Here is a 24,795-nt window from a genome sequence, read left to right as displayed (position 1 = left end):
TTATTGAGGAGAATAATTACACAACCTCAAGGAATAACCAAGCAGTATTTGTTTCAAAAATATTCAACCAGCTTCAGGCCATGTGTAAGCACGTGGCTAATGAAAGGCTCCTTTAACTACTCATTGCCACTTCTCTGCCCCTTTTGTATCACTACTAATTAGCAACATGAAGAAATATCGCCTGCCTTTTTGTCATCATGCTGTTTGACTTGCCTTATTTATTTGATAGCATAATCCAGTGTTTGACATATGCTTCTCCAAGACTGTATTATCTAAAACAATATTACCAAGCAACCTCTGAATGAGGACTACGTTAATGAGGACTACTCAAAGCCTGAGTGAGGGGTAAGTTGAATAAAAACAACAGATACTTCTACTACATTAAAACCATTACAGAGCGGGCTTCTTCTAATATAGGTGCTTGACATTTCCCGTTAAAATAACTTATTTCAAGCTATTACCATTGCAAAAGTGAATATGTTTAGGCTGAAGTCACCAATACTATCTGTCTGCCTTAGGTTGTTTGCTTCATGAAGTTTTAGTCTCAAAAGAGTATCTGCTTCTTAATACTATTCCCTCTTTGGAGTCAGGAAGAGCCCCTGGGACTTCTCAAACCACAACATTTCTAAAATTTAAACAAATATTTGTGAGAAACTGATCCAAACATTTCTCTCAACTCATTTAAGTGATTGCTCACAACATTAACAACCCTGGGAAGCTTTATTGAGTGAGGTGACATCTTTCATTAGACTAATACACAGTACAGCTAGGAAAATGAAGTTTTAGGGAAATGTAAGCCCTTTCTTCATGTCCCAAAGGGAGAAAAATGTTACTTTACAACAGCTTTTAGAAAAAACCCTCATTTCCCTGAAAGCTTCCAGACATTCATCTGCTAGGCAGTCTAACAAAAGTTATTGCCAACATACAAATCCTGCTTTGATCTTTAGGACATCACAGTTACAACAAAAACAGCATTATTCCCACCAGTTACTGTGTTGTGCTCAAGTAGCAAAAGAAAGTGCAGTTACAACTAATATTCTAGTCCTGTTGTGACCTGGAGACGTTCCATGGTAGAATCTCAGCTTTTTGGGTGATTTGCTTGTTGTAGTCAAAGCCAAGGAAGTACTACACACACAAGAGAAGAGTATTTGCATGGTCAGATACTCAAAACAGGTAAATGGAATTGTTTTACCATTCACTTTTATTTGCCAGCTATATGCCCCAGGATGATTTGCAGAAATACTGAGCATTCACAACTGCAACTTAAAACAACAGGAACTATGTGTGAAAATATGAAATACCATCTGGTGCTAACACAATTCTCAAAACAGTTTATCAAAGTACTAATTTATTCTAAGAAGAATAAATTTGCCCCAAACCCATGGAAACTCTTGACTTTAAGACTTCTGTTCCTTAATAATGATCTTCCAATATAACTGTGTGCCTTGGTGGTGGCAGCAAATATAGAGATACACTGTCAACAGATGAGCTTATAACTTTTTGAACATCAGTACACAATACTACTAAAGCATTAACCTGTTTGTGGTTTAACCCCAGAATGCAACCAAGTACTGTCCAGATGCTCACTCATTTTTAGCCCCCCCACCTCAATAGGATGGGGAAGAGAACTGGAAAAGAGTAAAATCTGTGGGTTCAAATAAGAACGGTTTAAGAACCAAAATAAGGCAAAATATAAAATACTGTAACTGTAATAAAAAGGCAGATAACAAAAAGAGAGAGGAATAAACTCCCCAAAATGACTAGAGATGCACAATACCACTGCTCACCACCCACTGACTGATGCCCAGCCTGACCCCAGCAGGGATTGTCCCCTCCCAGCCAAGTCCCCCCCGTTTATATACTGAACGTGATGTTCTGTGGTATGGAGTATCTCTTCAGGCATTTCCAGTCAGCTATCCTGGCCATGCTCCCTCCTGGCTTTTTGTGCATCTCCCCTCTTGCAGAACCTGAGATGCTGAAAATTCCTTGACTTAAGGTAAGCAGTGCACAGCAACAACTAAAACAGTGTGTTATCAATGTTATTCTTATACTGAACCCAAAACACAGCACTGTACCAGATACTAGCAAGAAAAATTAACTCTATCTGAGCTAAATACAGGAAAATCAATCTTCAATGTTATCTTAATAATTTAAAAGCAAGAGGAAACTTTGCTCCAAACTTCTGATAATCTCCACAAAGAGATAAACTAGCCTATAACAACATAATAGCATTTCATCAATATGCAGAGAGGCTGGATCTCAATAGCGGTCTGTAATGTCTCAAAGAATGACCTTGCCTCATGCTCCTGAGTCAATAACGATGGCAACAGCACAGCAGGTATGAGCCCGAGCCCTAATGCTGAATCAATAATCACTGTGCTGGGTCATGGCCCCACATCAATCTGAGATAGTTTTACATTATGATGTTGCAACAACTTGTATGACATTGCAAGGTCATCTGGCATTGGTTTGGTGGTACCATGCAATGATGTTGCATGAATATATACAGATACTTGCCTGTGGCAGCAAATGAGTACAGAGAGATGCTAAATTGTGAAATGACCATCAGGGAGTCATAATGCATGATATTAATGATAATGATTGGTGACTTGTATGTCACAAGGTCACTTAATTTTCTCTTTGCAGGAAAAATTCAGGTGAGTGTGAGTCCTAACTAGGTAAAGTTTTGCCAAAACTAGCAAAGGCATCCCTTTACCCAAGGCTCTCCTTCCACACTTTCATTCTGACCTGCATGGACAGCAGGTATTTTGTTCTTGCACACTTTTTATCTGCTCAGCCATTTGACTGAATGTGATTGACCTCACTACAACCCGCGCAGAGTAACAAGATTCAGAAGGAAACTACTGTGACAGGGAAATGGCCCAATTATGCTGAGACCAGCTTTTTCCCTGGCAAAAAAAGATTCAGAGCATAACACATCAAGACACAGAAGGAAGCAGGCACCCAGTGATTGCTGTCGAAGGAGGAGAACAAAGAGATAGCAATTATTTTAATCATTTTCCAAGAGGTGGCAATAATGTTTCTTATAATTGCAGAGAGAAGCAGAAATGTCAGTAGTTCCAAGCAGCCTTTCTTTCTGAATGGTGCCTGAATCAGCTCTTCATTTAGGCTGTTGAAGCATCAACTATTTCCCATTAAACTATACTTGGGTCACTCTGCTTTGGTCACACTCAGCTTAGACTGAATTTAAGAGTGATAATTACTGTGAATTCATGTCATTTTCCCAGGGTGAATTTGTTTCAGTTTCTTGATAATATTTCCCCACGCATGTTTCCTTATATTTCCCCTTTATTGACACAGTATTTTCTTAAATTTCCTTATTACTGCTGCAGTGCTGATTGTTGTTGATGTAGGTTTTTCTGAGATTCATTCCATGAAGTTTCACCTTTAAAAAAACCCAGACATTTATTTATACCAGTATAATAAAATCTAACAACAAGGCTGGCTTTTAAAAACAAATACAAAACCAGCCCAGTAGGATTCAATGAAAGATGGCACAGCAATTACTAGTTCTTTTGTCCTCAGTTTCAGTGGCAGCTAGTAAGCAACAACCCAAGCTGGCACTAGACCTTGTATTCCCCTAAATCTACTCTGTGTGTGTGTGTGAGTACAGGGCAGGAACAAAAATCCCTCTCTAAAAGCATGCAATTTGAAAATGACATGGAAAATAGTCATATGTGTTTTGAGAATACTCGGCAGAAGAATAAAATGCAGCAGTGAGGAGGAACACAACTGTGTGCATCCTCTGCCTCGGGCTGGACACGGAGTTTCATGGAAAGGTTTGCGTACAGTGTAAGCATTCCAGCCCCTCTCATTGCACATACAAGGCTCTTCCATAAAGGATTCCAAGATCAGTAAATATTCTCCTCTCTATCATTTACACACCTGCTGTAAAATTACAGGTGAACTGATGCAAAAAGCAGTTATAATAAAAGTGTATGGAATGAAGTTGGAGTACAACAGTGAATTTTAAACAGAACTTGTCTCAGTCTCCCAGTACTGTGTGTAACCTGTTTGGAGTTCCCAGCCCATCACTCCATACTTCATTTTGACAGTTCAGCGTATCCCACCCCGAGTACTTGACCTGAAAATGTAGACATGTTTCAGATGAAACAGAAGGTTAATTAGAAAAGCTGAAGCCATTAATGAAGGCTATCAATTATTAATCAGTTGGTCCACTATTCTCTTTCCCCATATCTAGAAGTATTTATAAGTCAGTGACAGGTTTTTAGGGCTGATGACATCTCTTAGCAACTGTATCACTCTGTTATATGATTAGACCCCACAAGCAAAGCAGGAAAACATCAAACACATTTTCAGACAGAAGACTTCTAAGGAAAAATTCGAAGTGATGTAAGAGAGAAGACAAAACTACTTCACACCTCCAGACCCTTCCTGACCACTGCATTGCAGTGGACTCTGGTCTTGCATTTGAGTCACTGAATGTTGTTGGTAATGAAGCACTGAACCATGAGACACAGAAGACTTTTATGTAGGTTTGCATTTTAATAAAGAAAAATTACAGCAACAGCTGTTTTAAAGTAAATATATCAGTCAAATAATATATGTGTCCTATGACACAAAGAACCTGCCAGGAGCTTGCCACAGACAGGTAATTTTGAATACTCAGACAATGTTGAAAGATGTCAGAATATTAGCAGGGAAAATTATCTTCAGAAAATGAGAGCTGAGTTTCTATTAATTGTCCTCACATACGTGAAATTTATTTCCCTTGCAAAATAAATCTATCATTGAAGAAAAATGTTTAATTAAGAAATGTTAATAGAAACATGCCTTTTCAACAATTTATATTAAGATTTTATTGCCATGTTAAAGATGAAAGCCTACTCAGTTGTGAAATCATCACTTATACAAAGTGCTAAAATCATCACCATTTGTTAACTATAGAGTAAAGGAAAAAGACAGGAAATGCAACACAGAATCTGTCTTGAGAGGAAATGATGATTACCTTGGTCTTTTCCTTCGCTGGGATTCTTCATTACTGCTAGATCCTGGGTATTTTTCCACTGCCATTTTTCAGAACTTAAAGGTGCTTTTCATCTTGCTCGGGTTATGGTTTGCGTCATCATAGATCAATTTTAATTTCTAACTTGAATGACCGTAAGTTTATTATGTAATATCACGTACTGAAGGAGCCGCTTTACAATAAACCAGTATACAAAATTGTCATGAACTGGCAAATGACATCATATTCCCCCCTCTAAGGTCATTAAAAATAACCTAAGCCTACCTAAAAAACCCAAACTTTATTGAATGTGCATTATTATGCCTTCTGCTTCAGAAAATTTTCTATTCCTTTTTGCATCACAGATCTACAGAACAAACTTTATCTTCAGTAATACTTAATGTCTTAAAGTTCAGCTTTTATCCTCAGGAGAAAACTTACCCTCAGGTAATTCCACTGCTTGATTGTTCAGTGTAGACAGAACATTTTCCAAGGCAAAAATTTACGGAAGTTTTACAGAAGATAAACCACCATTGTACTAATCTTATATCTCATTTTATCTTACCTTCCACTTTGAATAAATTATTGCTTGCAAATACTTTTCTGCTGACCTTTGTCACTCTTCTTCAGATAAAGTTTCAGGAAGTCCTGGACCATTTTAGACATTAAATTGCACGTTCTTAGTGGATCTTTGAGAACTCTCCATTTTATCCTTCTAAATGAACTATCACTGTCCCCTCATCCCCATATTTTGAAGACTATACTCCCTTCATCTATGCTAAATCATACTTTTCCTCAGTTTGCCAACCCTTCAATGAGCTTCCAAGGCCTGAAGGAATCACCCAGCACTCCAAATGTGGGGGCAGAAACTGACAATAAGTTGGCACACACGTAGGCTAAAATGATATGCTTCTTCATGCTGGTCTTAACTACATTTAGATACTCCTATCAGTCAAACAAAGAGGACATAAGCAACAGAGAAATTCAAAACCAAAAACTACCAGGGTTTTTAGTAAGACACTATCATTACAAACCTTCAGATCTAATATTGATCTCAGTGAAAAATCTCAAAAGAATAGTCTGTTTCTATAAAAAATAACCAAAGTACTTTCAAAAAAAGTAAGACAACTGAGTTACTTATATTAGTACAATAGAGCACCCTCTTACCTTCAAGCAGTAGTCCTTTTATACTTTGAAAATTAATTCCAGATCCTGTGAGAGTTTTATTTTCTTTTAAACTTCTAAATGACTATAGTTATATTCCATGGCTTCTTCCAAATTTTCTATAATGTATGAGTCAGTCCTTATAACACATTTCCAAGCACACCACACTCTTCTACTAACAGCTCTGACATGGGAGGGGAGGCAGGAGGCACAAATCATAAGAAGCAGCACAAACCTGGAAAGCATGAGATGCAGTGATGACCCCTGGAAGCCTAAATTTACTGTGTTTAAGGCAGACACCCTCAACTATCTTGACTTTTTAGATTCAAAGCACTCTTCAGGGTCAAATGTAGCCATTCTATATGGAGCAGATTCAGGTTTACCAACAAAAGAATTGAAGCAATTTTAGTCTCCCATTTGCTCAAAACTGCCCCACTAATGCTTTGTAGTGGCTGTGGCTTAGACCTGGCTGGCAGCCAAACTCCCACCTAGCTGCTTGCTCACTTTCTTTCCTAATTTGTCCTCCCTTATGCTGAAGAGAACAGGCATAAGAAGGCTCATGGTTCAAGATAAAGACAGGGAAATCACTTTCCAGTTACAGTTAGGGACAAAACAGATGCAGCTGGGGGAAATTAATTTACTATTAGTTAATGTATATTTAGTTTTTTACTGGTTTGGTTAGCAGGAAACAAAACCACCAACATTAAAACAGGAGAACACCTCTCCACCCCTTTTCCCAGGCTTAACTTGACTCCTTCACTGCAAATTTCAGTCCCCTGCCCTTGCTATCACCATGAGCTACACACAGTCCCCTCAGTGAGGCAACGAACGTGGAAGGGGTGGGTTATGGTCAGTACACAGCAGTTTCTCTCTGCTGCTACTTCTTTCTTACACTTGTTCTACTCCAGACTGGACTCTCCACAGACCAGGTTTTTTTTTGAATATCCATCTGTTCCAGCAGAGAGTCTTCCACAGGCTACAGTGGAAATTCTACTCTGCCATGAAGCACCTTCTTCTCCTACTCTTCTCACCTTGGTGTTATCGCTAATGTTTATCACCCTTTCCTCAAACCCCGCCTCATTCTTGGCTTTTTCTGCCCTTTCCTGAATGTGCTTCCACAGGTGACACTGACTTGGTTGACAGACTCAGCTGTGTCCTGCAGTGGGTCCATTTTGAAGCCAGATGACTCTGGCATGAGGCATACTTTGGTCTTGTCCCAGAGAAGTCACCCTGCAGCTTCCACCTTGCCCACATTTACACCCAATACATGGTTTTACATATGTGATGTAATAATTCAGATGGCTGCATAATGCCCCCATTGTTCCTCCCAGCCCTATTTAAACAAGGTGCATTCACATCTGTGGATACATCACACTTGCAGCAGATTAATTTACTTTTGCAGATATCTGCCCACTTATGCAATAATTTGTAGGGGTCCCTGTCATCTCTGTACCTAATTTATACACCCAAGATAGTGCAGTTTGGTAGTGATGTGGACCACAGGCTCTTTAGTCCAGGAAAGACAAACCAAAAGTCCCAAATCATGGAGGAAGTAATTTGTTTTGTTCTCATTTTAAGCAAGTGACAAGAGCAACTTTCTCCCTTCTACTCTTCAATTTGTCAAAAAAATACATCAAGTGAACAGTCAATGTCACTAACCATCACACCTGACAGAAGACAGACTGCAACAATCCCACCAGAGAGCACAGCCCTGCAGATGAACTCACTCTGCCCCATATTTGCCTGGTTTCAGGAACTTATCACCTACTCCAATAGGCAAGAAGCACAAAAAATGGTTCTAGTTGTACTACAGTAAAAAAACCCATCAAGATTAAAAATTAATGACTTCTTAAAAAGCACTGAACAATGCTCAGCAGCTAAAGCTTTGAGCTCTTTAACTAGCTCAAATGTATTCTTTAGACTTTGCCTTGCCCAGGTGATATGAGTGACCTCCAAACCCCAAAACCACTTATTCTATCAGCAGTTCTGGGAAAGAAGCAGGGCACCTCATTCTCCCAGGGAAAAGGCTGGCTTTTGACACAGAAGTGCAAATGTGAAAGACAGAAAGCTTCTGTAACAAGCTAACTAATTTTTTTCTTTCATGTTCAAAGAACCAGGAACTATCCAGCAACTATCGAGCACCACCTTCATAGGTAGCTTCAAGTCAGGAATTTCTTTCAGCAAGCACTAGGGAAGATGAATCATGAGCCAAATGCTACACTGCATAATGCTCTCAGGCACATGGCATTACTCACAAGGTTATCCTGTGCAGGGCCAGGAGTGAAAACGGATGATCCTTGTGCGTCTCTTCCAGCTCAGGATAATCTATGATTCTGTGAATTCCATGAATGCTAGTAAAGGGATTTTATACTCATAATTCCTCTATGGAAAAAAAGTTTGCCCCAACCTTGATATAATTAAAAGTTGTTTGAAACTACAATTTGCCACTTTTCTTGAAGACAATGAAATTCAAAGAAGAAAGAAATGAGAATCAAGCACCATGTACATCTCAAAGTAGCAATATTAAAAAATCGACTGGATTATCATCACTTTGGTCATTATGATGTGTTTCAGAGTAAGGCCAGGTGTTATGTAGAGAACAATACTGAGAGCACTATGCAATACCTAAGTGAGGCGGGCAAAGCAGCTCACATTCCTACTTTTGCCTATTTCTGCACTTTTAAAGGCAAAATACTCCTTCCCTGTGCCTCTATAAATCTCTTATTTTCCTAGCTTTTCATTAAGGAAATTAAATGAGTCTGCTAAGAAATAACTCTTCTGAGAGGAGGGGGATAGAAGTAGGGCATGCAGGAAATGCATTGTGCAACTGATCAAGGAATGTTTAGACATGGCCAAAGTAGATCAATATTGGGTGCCTTGCTTCAAAATTGCATGCAACAACGTATTACCTCTGTCCCTAAAGATCAGCAATCCTCCTTCAGTGCCACTGCTCACATTACAAGTGATGTCTTTTCAATTATCTCAAAGGCCAGATTTACCACTCTCTATTCACAAGTTCATAAGCCCATTAATAGCCATCTTGGGAATCACTGCAAGGCTCAAGACCACATATCACATGATGTCCTCTGATAAAGGTTTTATAAACTGAGTCAGCATGCCATCTAATGTGTCAAAATACTTTTTTTTTCCTAGACAAACAACAGGAAACCAGAGAACAGCCCCTCTGCCTTCTAACCCAGCATTATCATTTACTACCAGCTGTCACTGAAAGCTGGAAAAATAAGTTCTAAGAAAATAATTACATATAATAAGTAATGATGTTATGATGAGCACCACCACACTGGGAGGGAACTGAAAGGTTTTGGTTGAGAACACATCCTTTAAACTGATCACACCACTGCTGTAAAAGGATTCTGGAACAGATGTGATTGGATGATATTTGTGCGCAGATGCACCCAGCTGTGTCTACACAGCCAACCAAGCTCAGAACCAAAGATACCCTGGATGGCTTACAAAGACCGAGCCTGGGTCTACAAGAAAGTAGCAATGTGTATTTGGTGCTGCAGCTGCACAAATAAATCCTCCCAAACACAGCTGAACATTCAGGTGCAAAAGCAGTGAAACCTGCCTGCAGCTTGTGGACTTACATGTTTGAATTTGCATTAGCCCTGGGATATCTTCATGATGACCCATTATAACACAGAAGTAACCCAGAAGATCCTGGGGGGATTGGTGGGGAGTTGCTGACATAAAGCACAGGCAATACAATTCTCTGTAAATGCCACCAACAGGTAAACTTCAAAAAACAGAGAGGACCTGAAGGGCAACACTGGCATAAAACAAATGAAGGTTAAACTGATGTGTATGAATACATATAGGCCTGAAAATAAGTTAAACCTTAAATCTTAGGAAAAAATTGATTTTAGAACAGCATTTCAAGAGAAATAGCAAAACCAGAAAACCAGAAGGGATGAGGTAGATCTGATACAGCCAAAAAAGAGGCTGCAGTGGTACAGCTATGAGGGTAGAGGACTGGACTTGATAACAAAGATAGTCCTTTCCCTGTTCTGTGTTCCTAAATCAAGATGCACAGCCAGCAACCCTGAAAACCTCATCTATATGTGAAGCCCTAAAACCAAACAGTGATTTTTCCCATCAGAAAGGGAACACAGGAAACAAATTCTGATCAGAATAAAAACTAATGAAGATTTTTAAACCTGTTTCAAGAAAAACAGTTTTCTAACATGTAAAATAGTTGGAACTATATGCCTTTTTGCCTACATATTCCATCAAAATTGAGTTAATCTCCTTTGAAAAAAATAAAGGTAGTTAACAGCAACAGTAGGAGAACTATAGTTAGTTGGGCTTCCCAAAAGTTAAGTTTTAAAGAAATATAAATGAGAAACCACAATCTCCTTCGCTTCACAGAAACACAGACAAGAGAAGACAAGAATATGGTGGAGAAACACAACAGTAAGAAGTAAATTTTTGCAGTAAAGGAAATAGAGAAGATTTGTACCTGCAAAGACTTACAAGTTCTTCAAATAATAAATACAAAAAGAAAAATTTCTAGTCTCAAAACTGGACAGAATCAGTACAGTTAGTTCTTAGCACATGGCAGGAAAGTCCTTTCAGTGTAACAGAACAATGGACTAAATTCCTCTTGTCAAACCTTCCCAAAAGTATAAGGGTGAAAAAGCAAGTTTTAGCAGCGATCCCTGGAATGATGGATGCTGTGGAGTGTTAACTTATACACAGGCTTCAGTACATTGGTACAGCACCACACAGAAAATGCCACCCAAAGGGAACCCCTACCTCTTCTTCACAATCTAGTACAATAGCTTAAGTATCTTCCGGCACATCCCAAAGTTTTTCCACATGTTGTCCAGCTCATTACACAGTGCAAATCCAGTGGCTACTCCTGAAAGTCTGTATTAACCTCTCTGGTCTGTACAGGAGACACAGTTAATTAATCTGCAATGCTGCAGCATGTGCTGCCCACATGAATTTTAGCAAAAGATCATTGTTCAATGAGGGCCTGGTCTCTCTGAATATATTTAGGATACAATATACCTTCTATGAAAGGATAACCTGCTGATAACAAGAATATTTGTAAGAATTGTTTAGCAATACACTCAAAGACACAGACCAGATCCTTTCCCATTAAAAAGGGGTAAATGCCTGTAAAGTCAGTGGATCTCATTCCTATTGCTAGTTTAGACAGCATATTAGAAGCATGAATATAGTTCCCTACAGAACTGATTAATCCCACCATCTCCTTAAGGCTGAGCAGTATCATACTAAAGGGGTTTAATGATCCAAAACCTGAAATCCTGTATGTGGTACTGGATTTCAGATGAGATTTTCTAAAAACAGTAGAATAAAGGAGACATGATAAGACAGCAAAGGAAGCCTGAGTCCATATAAGATACTTCTTTTTTTCAGGCTTAATGACTGCTATCACCTGCCTTCCAGAAACTGCATTCTTAACATCGGTAATTGACAAGAATAAAGAATAAGCTAAAACAAGGGCTGTGTGCACTGAAAGCAAATTTGGACAGTCAGAGCTAGTAATATACTTGATTATCAGGTATAGGTAAAAATATGCTCAGCTGATGCTTTGCACTGTCCCAAATTATACCACTTATATGAGGCAGTCTTTTTCTGTAGGCTAGAAATTGCTTAAACAGAGCACCAAGAATTTAAATGTAGCAGAAAAAAAGCTATGCCAAGATATTTAAGAGAATATTCACACTACATAAGCTTTACTTCAACTTGCTTTCAGACTGTTGAAGTCTTTACAGCCTCTTTGTCCCACTATTGCACTTCTTTTACTTAAGGAGATGGAAGAAGAAAATGCCTGTATCATGTATTTAACATAAAAGCCTTTCAAACCAGCAGGAATCCTTCAATTCAATCATGCTTTATGCACTGAAAGGTTAACTAATGGGGGAGGCTTATTAGCACAGATAACACCACTTCTGCCTTGATTCAAACAGCACACAAGCTAAGCAAGCTCAGGCTCCATGCACACTTAGAGAGGAAAAACAAGCAACAAAAAACCACCACAGAGCACCTGCTGCTGTAAAATCAGTTCTCAGATGTGTGGGCAACAGCAGCTTTCCAAGGGCACTACCTCCCCTCCGCTGTTGATACTGAATCTCTCAGGTGACGGAGAAGGGAGCACTTTGAAGACTTCTGATTTAAGAAAAGATGAACATTCAGAGCCAACCAGCTCCAGTTCTGAGACAACAGCCCTAGTTACATAATTTAATCTCTAAAGCCTCAATTTTCTCATTTTATAAGCATTTTTATGTCTACCTTTAAAAGAGATATGGGGATGTGTTTATATAGCTGTTCTAAAATTACATGCAAAAGTATGTTTTAGGCACTATAATAACTGCTAGAACAATGTTTCTGAATAGGAACTGTGGCCCTTTCTTGAAAACTTATGGTGAGAGAAACTCACAAGAATTTGAATGCTAGAATTTTAGCCAAACTCCAGTGCATTTTCTCCTCAAAATTGTCTCTGCAGTGTCCTAGTAGCAGAGGAAAAGGCAAAATTGCCTTTCATTTACCGTACAAAACTGTGCAGGACTAGTCTTTCATGTTCTCTAGAACAGATGGTTTTCATCTCGGTCAGCCGCGTATCAATGATCAAGCTATCATTTCCCTGCATTGAGTTTTGAAACCCTGTAAAATTCAAGTCATAGTGCAAACAATGTGTAATACTGCTTGGATTAGATCAAGTTCATCTTTTTTTCCTCATAAGATTCAATACTATGCTCCTGTTTAGAATGTTCTTCCTAGAGGCTTAATAGAGAAACAATTCATTTCACTGTAGCTGATGTAGTATGAAACAGTTGCTAACCTTTGACAAGAAGGTTACATCAGATACCAAGCTGGGGTAAATTATACTGACAATTGCCCTTGTTAATTGCTTTTGAGTAGTACTCAGTATGTCTAAATGTGCAGTGAATTATTATTGTACCCTGCTGCTATCCATTAACATGAAGATCAAGAATTTTATTTTACTTTTTTGATGCAACCATAGAGAAGGTGATAAAAGCTTTAATTGCAAACAGATTTAATTTAGAACCTATTAGTGCAATTTATCCAAGCATACAGAAGATGGGTTGGTTTTAACAAGCTCATAAGTTTAAAGCTTCTTGTAAAGGACAAATCTATATTGCCAATCGTAAGAATATACAAATATTAAAGATTTTAGTCTCTTTTGGAATGAGTACTGAAAACCTCACACTTAATCTTCTTTGAGTCTTCATTATTTCAAGCAAAGAATTTCACTGGAGATGGTCTTAGTTCTTTGACTCATCCAGAAAAAAACTTCACATTACTTCAAATCCTTCGTATTTAGTATTTAAAAGAAAAATATTACGAAGCAGAATCTAAATTTTCTCAGCATCAAAAAAGTATCCCTAAAATTTCCTTGTTTATTCACTCACTAACAAGACTGTGTGACAATTATTAGTTCTGAAATACTAAGAGAAAGGACTGCAAAACAGGAAAGTCAATTCATCTCAGGTTTTATTGAAATTATGATATATTATACAGCCCTAGATGACATATTCTACCTAAACACTACAGTCACAAGAGAGAGTAAAATAAATATCAAGCAAACCACGGTATTTGTTTGTACAGTGTACAAGATAAGCAATAGCACAATATTTATTGCCATAAATGTTTGGATAGATATGTGAGATACTCTGTGATTTGATCGTTTAACACCTAATAGGAATTCACAGAACCATAATGAATCCTAAGACAAACCTGGACAAAATAAACAAGTTTCAAGCTCCAGAATGTATTTTGAACAGAGGTTGCATATATAGGGATGAATCTTTCTTGTGAGCTATCCCATTTGCTTCTAATTAGGAACAAATTTTTTATTTCTGCACTTAGACTGAAATACTAGTATCTGACTTTGCCAGATGTACAACATTAAAAGGGGTAGATGTGTATTCTGAAAAAATGCTGTCCACTATACCAAACCTGTGATCTTAGTAGATGCTTCCTTGAATCAGCAAAGCTCTATCTTTTAAGGTATAGTATTTAGTTGCTCATATCAGGTTTCGGAAAGTTACCAAAATGTAACTTCCCACTGAGTGTCCTCCATCTCCTCCAATTCTAAATTTTCACTCTCTGTTGTCCAGCTGAATTCAACATTTGAGAGCCAAACTCCCCAAATTATTTTCAGATTGACGACTCTAATCAGGCTAACTTGTGGTCTAATCAGCAATTTTACTATTCATGCCAAAATTGCCCTACCAATTCTTTCTTCCACACCTCTAATCAGCTTCACAATGTTCAATGATAACTGCAAAAACACTAGGATCTATGCACAAACTGTCACTGAGTGAGAAGCTAATGAATCCCTGTATCAAAGCACTGAGCTTCCACGCTGCCTGAATGGAGCCAGGGATCTAAAATCCATCATCTTCAGCCATGGGACATCAGCGTGCCTTTTCCCGCACCACTGCATTCAGCTCCACACGTTCATTCAAACACCTGGTGCAGACACCGGCCACAGAGCAGGGAATGGAGCGCAAAAGGTCACTGAGACAACTGGATGGGGCACAGTGCCAAACAGTGCCAGCCATGAATGGGCACACCGGGGTGAGAAACTCTCCAGTGTTCACAGGTTTAGCCTCAACTCATGGCCTCCTACCAGAGGCTCCTTCTCTAGAGCTAGGAGATAACAATAAATGGAATATTCCTATGCACAGTGTTAAAATACACTAAAAATGGATTATTAATCACCTTCTGAAAATAAGAACAGAAGTAACAATAACATGTTTTAAAGCTAGTTGAAAACTGAAAGTCTGTTTCCGTCTTCAAATTAGTTTTCCTTTACTAATTCTTTTGTGCTCCAGGGGACAATAAATGCAGCATGCACAAACACATGGGACTCCAGAGACCAAAAGAGTTTAGGAAAGGACAGAAAAAGACTGAGAGCATTTTGGGACAAGATCATTGCATATTTAAATAGAAGGCTTCCACTGAAAAAAAAAAAAAAAAGTTAGGCTCTTTGGCAGTTTTATACCAGCTGGCAAAACAGCCAGTGACATGCATATCTCAGATTTGAGACTCATTCAGATATAGCCTCTCTCAGACAAAATAACAATGCTGAAATAATATATATTTGCTATTGGGATTTTTTAGTCTATAAACCTGACATAACATGCAATCAGTATATTATAGTCCATTTTTTTCTGCAGATGATCTGCATATAGTAACCTATAATACATTCATGATTTTCAAGGGACATGGTCAGGAACAGAGGCCCTCTTCCAGGTCAAGACTATGCATGACAGGTTGACCCTGCCTAGTAACTAAGCACCCTCCAAGCTGCTCATTCACTTACTCCTCCCTAGCGAGGAAGCAGAGAAAATTGGAGAAGCAAAAGTAAGAAAACCTGCGGATGGAGATAAGTTTAATAAGTGAAGCAAGGCCATATTGCTTCCCATTTACAGGCAGATGTTGAGCCACTTCCTGGTAAGCAGGGCCTCAACACACATAACTTACGTGGGACACAGACCATAAATCATCATCAGCCCCTCTTACCCTTCCTTTGCTTGCATTTTTTTGCCAGGAACATTATCTTGTGGTATGGAATGTCACTATGGTCAATTTCGGTTAGCTGTTCCAGCTGTGCTTCCTTCCAAATTCAGGTGCACTGCCAGCATATTCACTGACTTCTGAATTCATCAAGGTTTGTCTTTTAACTTACAAATTAGCCTTTAGGTAATTCTACCATCTCCAATTCTTGTGATCAACAGAAAGAAATGAAGTGCCATTAAGATGACAGTCTCGGCTGAAGATGACCATCATCCTAAGGAAAAAGGAAGATGTGACTTACAACTTAATAACACAAATAATTGTAGAAAGGATGTAAACACTCGTGATGTGCTCTGTAAGACACTCAGAATCTGCTTGTCATGCAATAGCTCAGTACTTGTTATAGTCTCCTAAGTTATTCATTGCTGCTAGGGAACAGTACTGTCACCCCAGTCCTTGTGGTGTCAGCATTCTACCTGGCCTACACAGTTAAGCAGAAACCTACTCCACTGTAGAAAGGGGAGTTAGGACACTTTTTAAAGTACTGCAGGATATGTACATGTATGTCACATCTTAAATGAGGACTTTCTTGCCAATCCCAATTACCTTAAACAGAATGCAGCCTAAGTTGAAGGTATCCATTAGCTAGTTAGTCTGAACTTCAAGAATTGACAAATCACAGTAACAAACATTTATAAAAGATATATATGATGACATGAAGGAGGACTCCAGTGACTCTTCATACACTAACATCACAACAGTTTTTCCAGTCCCTCATTTGGTCCATTTTCCATCTTGGCTAGGAGGTTAGCAGTCATGGTTTCAAGCCTTCAAGCATATGTTAATTCCCAGGTGGGACCTATTAAAGACAGTACATTCAGGAGTCTCTGCCAGAGAATTTACTCCTAGCAGAAAGCTACATTCAGACAGTTTCTATATGTTAATAATCACAGGAGACCTGCAGAGCACTCCCTCAGGACTGTTGCTAGATTTGTCTTCGTAAAAAATGTCTGTAGACAGTTTGTTCTTTTCGACCTTCTAAGGATCTAGACAATATAATCCTTTTGCTTGAAAGCTCAATCTAATTTTCTCCCCTCACCAGCAGGCAGTCTAGTCATTCTCATTCGCTAGTTGTTCACTTCCTCAGCTAAATGTTTTATACAAGATGTTGTCTCCTGTACTTAGCCATTCTGTAAATAATTTCTTGCTTCAACAATGAAGCCTTTGTCACATTTCACCTTTTGTTGATCCACTGGTTGTTTCACTATAGAACATCTCTGACTGGATATGTGTTCTATACCAATCTGTAGGGGCTCATAATTTGTATAATTTAAATTAGGAGGAATGTACACAGTTCTTTGCTGATTTATGAAGGAAATGAGGCATGATGGGCATTAAACACTTTGGAACTGAAAACTACTTAACCACTTCTGGTATTCTCCAAGAACTGTATCAAACTCACAGACTTGCTCTACACTGCTTGAAATCCAGGAAAGGCAAGAGTAAAAGCACTATTCTGAATAGATACCAATGTAAACACAGTCAAGATAGGGTAGATAAAATTATTTATATTCACAAAAATTAAACTTGAACAAACTAAGAGTTCTACACAAGAACAAAAAAGGCAGTCTAACATGGTGAATCACCCTAAAAGAAAACTGTAACACCAATAAAGGCAGCTAAAAATAGAGCAAAACACAAGATAGGATATTGGAGCAGATCACTCACTTTTTTTCACGGTCTACAGCCTCTGCTGATATACTGCCTACAAAATAGTGCAAGTTAATCTTAAGGAAACCCTGTTCTTTCTACTTTCTTAGACATAAAAATGTAACCCTGTTAGTGCTCAGTCTGTATACAGCCTAGGAAATGCTGAAATATTTTGCATCAAAGAGATTTTGGTTTTAGAAAAGCAAAACACAAACTCCTATTTCATTTTGCCTCCATTTATTATCTCAGAGTAGCCCTGAAGTTATTCAGTTCATCATATACCCTCTGGTTATAAGGACAACCCTGGGTCTATCCTTCTCCTGATTCTAAATCTTCTGCTTCTTCTGTATCTGCTCAGATAACATGCCACCGCAGTTTTGAAGGGAGACTTCATAGAAAGGAGCCAGAATTGGTTTTACAACTGTAAAATCCACAGACTTGGGCCAATCATAGTATAACTGAAAATTATGATTTGAAATTACGATTTCAAAATAAATGGCTGAATGTATACATTGATTTTCTTCCATTTATACTCATTCTCATTTAGCAATTCCATCTCTAACTCAGGGAAGACTTACTTTTTCCTATGCTTTTGCTTAAAAATCAGAATGGGCTATGTAAAATTCTGTAGCATTCAGTGGTAGCCTGGTGCTAAATGACAGATCCCCACTAGCCTGAGTCTACTTAAGCAAAACTCCTCCCAAAATCACTAACACTTTTGCCCAAACCTAAATTCCTTCTTGTGAGAAATTCAGAAACTGGAACAGTTCCACAACACAATTCTGAAGGTCCAGAGGCTTGATGGCAGATTACCATACAGGACAAAATGAAAGAATGCAGACTAAACCAGCAGCACACATAAATGATTTCTCTCTCCACAGTTACCACAAGAATGACACCATCATCACCTGCGGCTGTTTCTCTCCCCATTTCATTTCTATGTATTGTATGTGGTAAAGCACAAAAAGAAAGTGTAGTAGTGCAAGGTGAATGAACACACAGAAGCATTCAACCCACATCTCAAGACATGCTGCAGTCTTTTTCAGTACCCATTGTGGAAGACAATTTCCTCGTATAGGTTTGAATGAATTGTCAGGAAAACAAAAAAATATCATAAGAAGGGATCTGATGCTCTAGCAACTCTCTCATTCCATGTGCTACAGTCTGTTCACACAAACACTTCATGCTTCATATACATCGATCTGGATGGTATGCTACCCATTTTTGCAGGGCTGCCACTTCATACTTCATTGTAAGTCAGGAGAGAAAATAGTTTCAGAGGCTGTAATTTTTTGTCATATAAAACAGACATCTTAGTCAATAAATTTCTGCAATATCTGAAAGACTCATAATTAAAAAATGAATTCTAACAGAACAACTGTAAATTAAACAGGCAAATATGTAACTTCAAAACAAAGTATCTTCTCTGACTTCAAACCTTACAAATAGAAAGATCACAATGGACACTACAGAACATACATGATATTCAAAAAGCAGGCAAACTATTAAAAGGTCTCCTTAGAAGAATATGGGCAACTTTTACAAACTTTAAAATAGAATCAGATCTTGATAAACCATAGCCATTACTATTAATTTTGGATTAGATTTTCATTTAGCGATGCACATTAGAAAACAGTGATCATCAGGTGCCTTTTGTCACCTTTTATCACCAATAGAACACCCAGGGAAATGTGAGGAGGTCAGCATCCAGCAAATAGCACCCAAAAGAGTCTGTGAGTGGAATATCTAAAAAGGCTCCAGGGAAACAAGTATCCCCAATACTAACCCAGGAAAATCCCTCTCATTTTTATTATTACTATTATTATTAAATATAATTGCACCTGAAAAAGTCAAGTTGCTAAATACATATAAAATAAATTACATTAAAATTAGTGTTTTCTCTTTCTCTTATACTTTGCTTTATGGTCTAAATATTTGGGTTTTCAAAGCTTATTTTATAATCAATTTGATCTGTTTTCATAGCTCTGATTTAAAAATCTATTTATCCCATATTTCTACTACAATTTGACCCATGCTGCCTTGTTTCCCTGGACAATTGAAAATGGCCTAATGGAAGGTTTTGAGGAAAAGAATATGGACAAAGTCTTTGATTATGACAGCACAAGCATGTGGTAGTTCTCAGACAGTTACAAAAGATCTTGGTCTCATGGAAACCTTGCATGCAATTTGCTAAGAGATCCTAAATAGTCTTGCATTTTAAGTGTCATTTCAAGATGCACCTTTAACTTCAGATTTCAATTTTTTCCAAAATAATCCTGATGTAAGCTCACTTCTATTACTTTGAACCATAAACCAGATATAACAAACTCTTACAGATATTCAAGAAGCCAATAACACTTTAAAAGTTCCTCTTCGACTTTTCTATTGCATGTAACAGCATGAGCCCCAGACCACATTCTTTATTTGACAGCTAGATAGAGTCAGTGATATATATGATGAACAGTAATACCATCTCCAGAAGAGCACAGCAGCATGCCTTTGCTCCTCGTGAATGACTGGAAAATCCTCCTAATCCATCCTGACCACAAAAGAACAAAAGAAATTAAAGCTGAACTAGTTCCATATTTACTGCTAGTGAATAGCTTCAGGGATAAAATTGCCCAAAGTACACAGGAAGCATTCAACAGAACTTTTAGCAATAATATCAACCAAATTCGTAGATTTTATTTAGATACCTGAAATAACCTGAAACTAGCACCATGCCATACAGAGAAGCTTGAAAAAAAAAAAAAATGGGGAAGAAGCTGAAAAACTTACATTATTTTCTTTTCCAAAACTGATCGGAAAGAGAAAGCAATGATTTTCTTTTGCTATTATTTCATAATGAATGCTTACGTCTCAGGTTCAATTCCTTTGTTTCAATCTATTCAACAATTTTTTTTATAATTAAAACAAAATCAGTCATTAAAATGTTCAATTAATGGTAGAGAAAGGTAGATATTTGAGACCAAGCTATAGAGAAAAACTATGTGCCTTCATCATTAATGCTGAAAAGAGTCATTGTGCAAGTTCTTATCTTAATGCAGAACTAAATTTTCTTTTGTTGGTACTTGTGTCCATTTTCCCTCTTCCTTCCACTGACTACTACAAAGAAGAGCCTGACTTTCATTTTCTCTATAACATCCCATTAGGTATCCAAGAGCAACATGATCCATCTTAGACTTTTCCTACAACCTTAACAAATTCATGTCTCTGCACCTCTCCTCACATGCAAGAACAGTGTTTTCCAGATAACTGATAGCATTTTACTATATTATAACACCTGAAGAATATACACCGCCTTGCTCAGACATGTCCAGTCACATATGCTTAATCTGAGTCACAGAGCTCCAACCAATTAGGCTTAGCACTGCTCACTTTTACAGTCTTTTGGGGTTCTTTTTGTTCTGTTTTTAAGAAAGGAAGAAAGCCTGTTTTTATATATATTTAAAAAAAAAAAAAAAAAGCCAGGATTTGATCTCATTTTCATTCCAGCACAAAACCAACTAAATATTTGGATATGTCACAGAAGAGAAAAACCAGAATGGCTGACAGTAGAATGGCTCAAGCCATATCTACCCCATTCCAATGAATCTGAATGTTACAACAGGATTCAAAGCAAAAACCACTTAAAATACTGATGATGAGTACTAGAACCTTGTTTCTGGTCATTTCAAAACCACCCTGCAATATATCCAGTGCTTCAACATGATTCGGAACATGGCAAACTCCTGCAGCAGATTAAGGCCCTCCATCATTCACATTAGGTCTGTTTTGGCCCCTGGCATTTCTCCTGTTAACTTATATCTTCAAGATTCCATGAAATGTCAACAAATCCCCAGCTCATTCAAAATTTGCAAATGGCCCAGTTGCCTTTCCACTATGAATTAATGCATAATACATTGGAAATAATCTGAACATCAAGTAACATGACCAGCCTCTACCTCTAGTAAACCTCTTGGCTATTTGTCAGAAGAAAACAAAGCAAACAAGCTCTTCTCCTCCCAAAGGATCACATAAAGTAACAAAGTCTAAAAGTTTCCAGTTCTAGTGTTCTCATTTTCTCAAGTAATTCAACTCTCCTAAAACCCCCTTCGCTCAAGTTCTCACAAAAAGGTCTATTTTCTTCTTGCAAAGCTATGTTGTGCTAACATCAAATTCTTATTCTTTTGAACTACCCTGCTAAAGCAAGCTATATCAGTTTGAGGATCTGTTCAGTTCTCACTTAACTTTCTTTGTGAGAAAAAAAACTAACACCTTATCACTCCCTTTTAGTCTTTGTCTTCCGAGAATAGTAATACTTCACCATAGATTCAGCTGTATTCAGGACTGTGCATATGGCTCAGTAGATTACCACTGATAAAAAATGTTTCTCCACTTTTTGAATAAATCCTACAATTGAATCACATACAGCTTTTGAGTTTTGTTTTGTTTGTTTCTTCCCTCCCCAGTTTCTTTCGGCATCAAGACTTAATTCTCTGTGCATCCCATTCAGCAACTCTATAAAACCCTAAAGAACTACTATAAGCAGTTTAATCTGATGGGAATTGAAGACACAAAGTACAGAACACGACACATGGTATTTTAGAGTAACAGTTTTCTTCAAATGCATATCCAGTTAAGAGAAACCCAGGTATGGGAGAGACATGGGCCTGTCTATACTCACTATGTGCAGCTGCAGAAAATCACCGAGCCCAGGGGCACTGTCAATCCGGACAAGAATGCCATCCTTCACTGTTGTGCTGAAGCCCACAGCAAGACGGTCTGTCCTTGTGCTTGGTCTGTCATTAGCTGGCCAGGTGTACAGGATGAGACCCCCACTCTTCCCAAATATATATGTGGCACCAGCTACAAGATAAAAAACCAAAGAAAAACATATTAGTTTTGCCAAGTCTAGTGGCAATGCTATGACTTCCAAGAGGAACAACTTAAGCAAGCACATGCTTTCATTAGTTACAGGGGTGAAATCAATGTGTTCTGCTGGCCAGGCCTGATGAAGTGCATTATTAGTTCCTAAATAAAGACAGGCAGCATTTAAGACAAAGATAAGTGAAGAGTTTATCAAGAATTATCAAGACAGTTTGTAAAGAATGAATGATTTCATTAGTGCTAATACCCAAGACAAGGTTGGATTGGACACTGCCGTTCCGGGGAGAAAACCACAAGCCACTCCCATTTCAAAAGCATGGGATTCAATCTTATAAGGTGATTCAAAGGAAATATTTAGCATTTATCCATGAGGTTGGACTTGCCTTCAGCTAAAGACTATTCAATGCATAGTAGGAGACTACAATTTTATTAACACTTCATGAGATTTTTTGATATCTAGTCCACATATTTCCAGCACCATTTGTCTTGTCACCACTGAGCCTGGGAATTTGTTCCTTGCCCTTGTTTTTAAGGACGACACCAAACTTCTCCCATGCTGAACACTGTCCTCCCACATTCGTGAGGGCCATCTGAGCTGAGGAAGGCAGTAACACAAGTGAGGAAATATTGCCGCAGATGAGGAAGCTGAGAAGCAAAAGAGTTTGGAACTCACATTCTGACTTGTACTCAACACTCCAAGTTAGGAGCAAGATTTTATAACTCAGCAGTTATAAAATCAGCCCCCGAGCTTCTTGGAAAGTATATCTAAAATTCCTGTCTCGTCCAAATCTACAGGCAGGCCAGGAACAACACTCCTCCATGTTTCAGTCACTTACTGCACCTCATTTTTCTGAGCACCATTACAATGGTTACAGAACAGTAAGCAAAAACAGCCAGCTTCTGTTACTGAAACAAGGATAAAATAGATGTAGAAAGTACAGGCAATTACTGGGTACATTTTCTAATCCGAGTGAAAGTACAGCTGAGGATTTTTTTTTTTTTTTGCACCATACCAATCAGCAACATGTATCACGCAACCTTGTGCAGAGTAAATGTAGTTAGATACAGAAACAGGTGGGATCATATAAGGGTAATTTCTACACTTGCCTACAAAGCTGCAGCGTCACTGAAGCTCTTTATGACCTGAATTCCAAATGAATGCTGCATATTAGTAGAAATAATTGATACACTTCTCCCTTGCTAAAGAGGCTTCCTCTGACATCTCAGAACACATTACCAAAACAGACATCAAAAACTCAGCCACAGAGAAATGAAATGATTTGTGAACAGCTGACTCAATGACAGAGTGAAAATGAATCATGTTTTCTTCTTCCCTTCCAGGCCTATGCACATCCAACAGAACATGCCCTCAGTAAATTCAGACAAATGTGTTCGAAATCAGGGTTAAAAGGAAATTTCAGTCATAATTCTGAATTACCAAAAGAGCACATTCTGGCATTCTGGAACTGTGAACATACACTTTTTCTGTTTCAGAAAGAATAATTTTATAGACTATAGTCTATAATTTTATAGAAATAATTTTATAGAAAGAATAATTTTATAGACTCAGTCTCCTCATTCAGCTTTAAACTCCAGATAGAGGGTGCATGACTATTTTAAGATGTGTAGAAAGAGGTTTTGTTTGTCCATTTGTTTAAACATCCCCAGCTCTATCTGGAACCTTATGGTTAGACAGTTGGAGATGACCAGGTAGTGAATTATCCATGTCCTGCCCCCATGCACAGGCATAACAACAGCCCCCCTAAAACTACACTACAAATATACGCCTTCAGTTTATCAGTTTGTTCTATAACTTCCGTGTGTCTTTGCACTACAGACTAAAACTAGGCACAGCAATGTTATAAGCAAAACTAGATTTACTCATTGTTGATGGTTTCACAAATTAAAACCCACTTCCCAAAATTACTCTCACTTGACTTGAAAGCTCTCCTCCTTTTCTTTGTACTGGTTATCAGGCCTTTCAGCAGCAAAGACAAGCTTGGAGGTGAGTTCTTCATTCTTTATGAAGGCAGATTATTTCTTTACCTCTCTAAGAACCATTTGGCTGCAGGTGGACCATGTCAGTCCTCCAATGAGAGCCAATTAGAACCAATTATGTCCTCACAGGCCTTTCATGAGACTTAACTACTTAAACAGATCTTATTTTCTCCTCACAGAGCATAGATTTTGCTTCTAAGCCTAACCTGACAATATTCAGTATTCTGTACTGAGGTACCAAGGTTCCTAAGGTAAGGATCAGAAACACAAAGAAATAACACAGTCTAAACCTGCCTCTGCTGGGTTTTATTTCAGTTTTCTGTGAGATGGCTCCACATAATGCTTCATGAAGACATGTAGTACTTTGGTTCAGCCGGGAATGTCAACTCAGTTCTGGAGTTCAGCTGATCCACAGGCTTCCAGCTTTACCTTAAATATGGCAGGGGTTTACTGTGATGCATTCTGCAGTCATATATTCTGGCAAGGCATTGAGCTCTTGAAAGAAAATTCAGATACAACAACCAGAGCTG

At 38.2% G+C, this 24,795-nt stretch overlaps 1 protein-coding gene across 7 annotated transcripts in view; it reads right to left on the bottom strand.

Moving 5' to 3' along the window:
* The window catches only part of NRXN3 (neurexin 3), a gene marked incomplete at both ends in the record, with an annotated part of 923,636 nt that overhangs the window by 222,343 nt on the left and 676,498 nt on the right, over nt 1–24,795 (bottom strand). For all 7 annotated transcript variants that reach the window (XM_082282834.1, XM_082282836.1, XM_082282835.1 and 4 more), the window contains one exon: nt 22,065–22,246. In XM_082282834.1, the coding sequence (XP_082138960.1) occupies nt 22,065–22,246 (182 nt within the window). The remainder of the gene's footprint in view (nt 1–22,064; nt 22,247–24,795) is intronic.

This window comes from Coloeus monedula (genome assembly GCF_965178545.1).
Source record: "Coloeus monedula genome assembly, chromosome: 6".
NCBI classification, from domain to species: domain Eukaryota; kingdom Metazoa; phylum Chordata; class Aves; order Passeriformes; family Corvidae; genus Coloeus; species Coloeus monedula.
The sequence above is the reverse complement of the archived record's forward strand: the minus strand, read 5'-3'. Positions and strand labels throughout refer to the sequence as shown.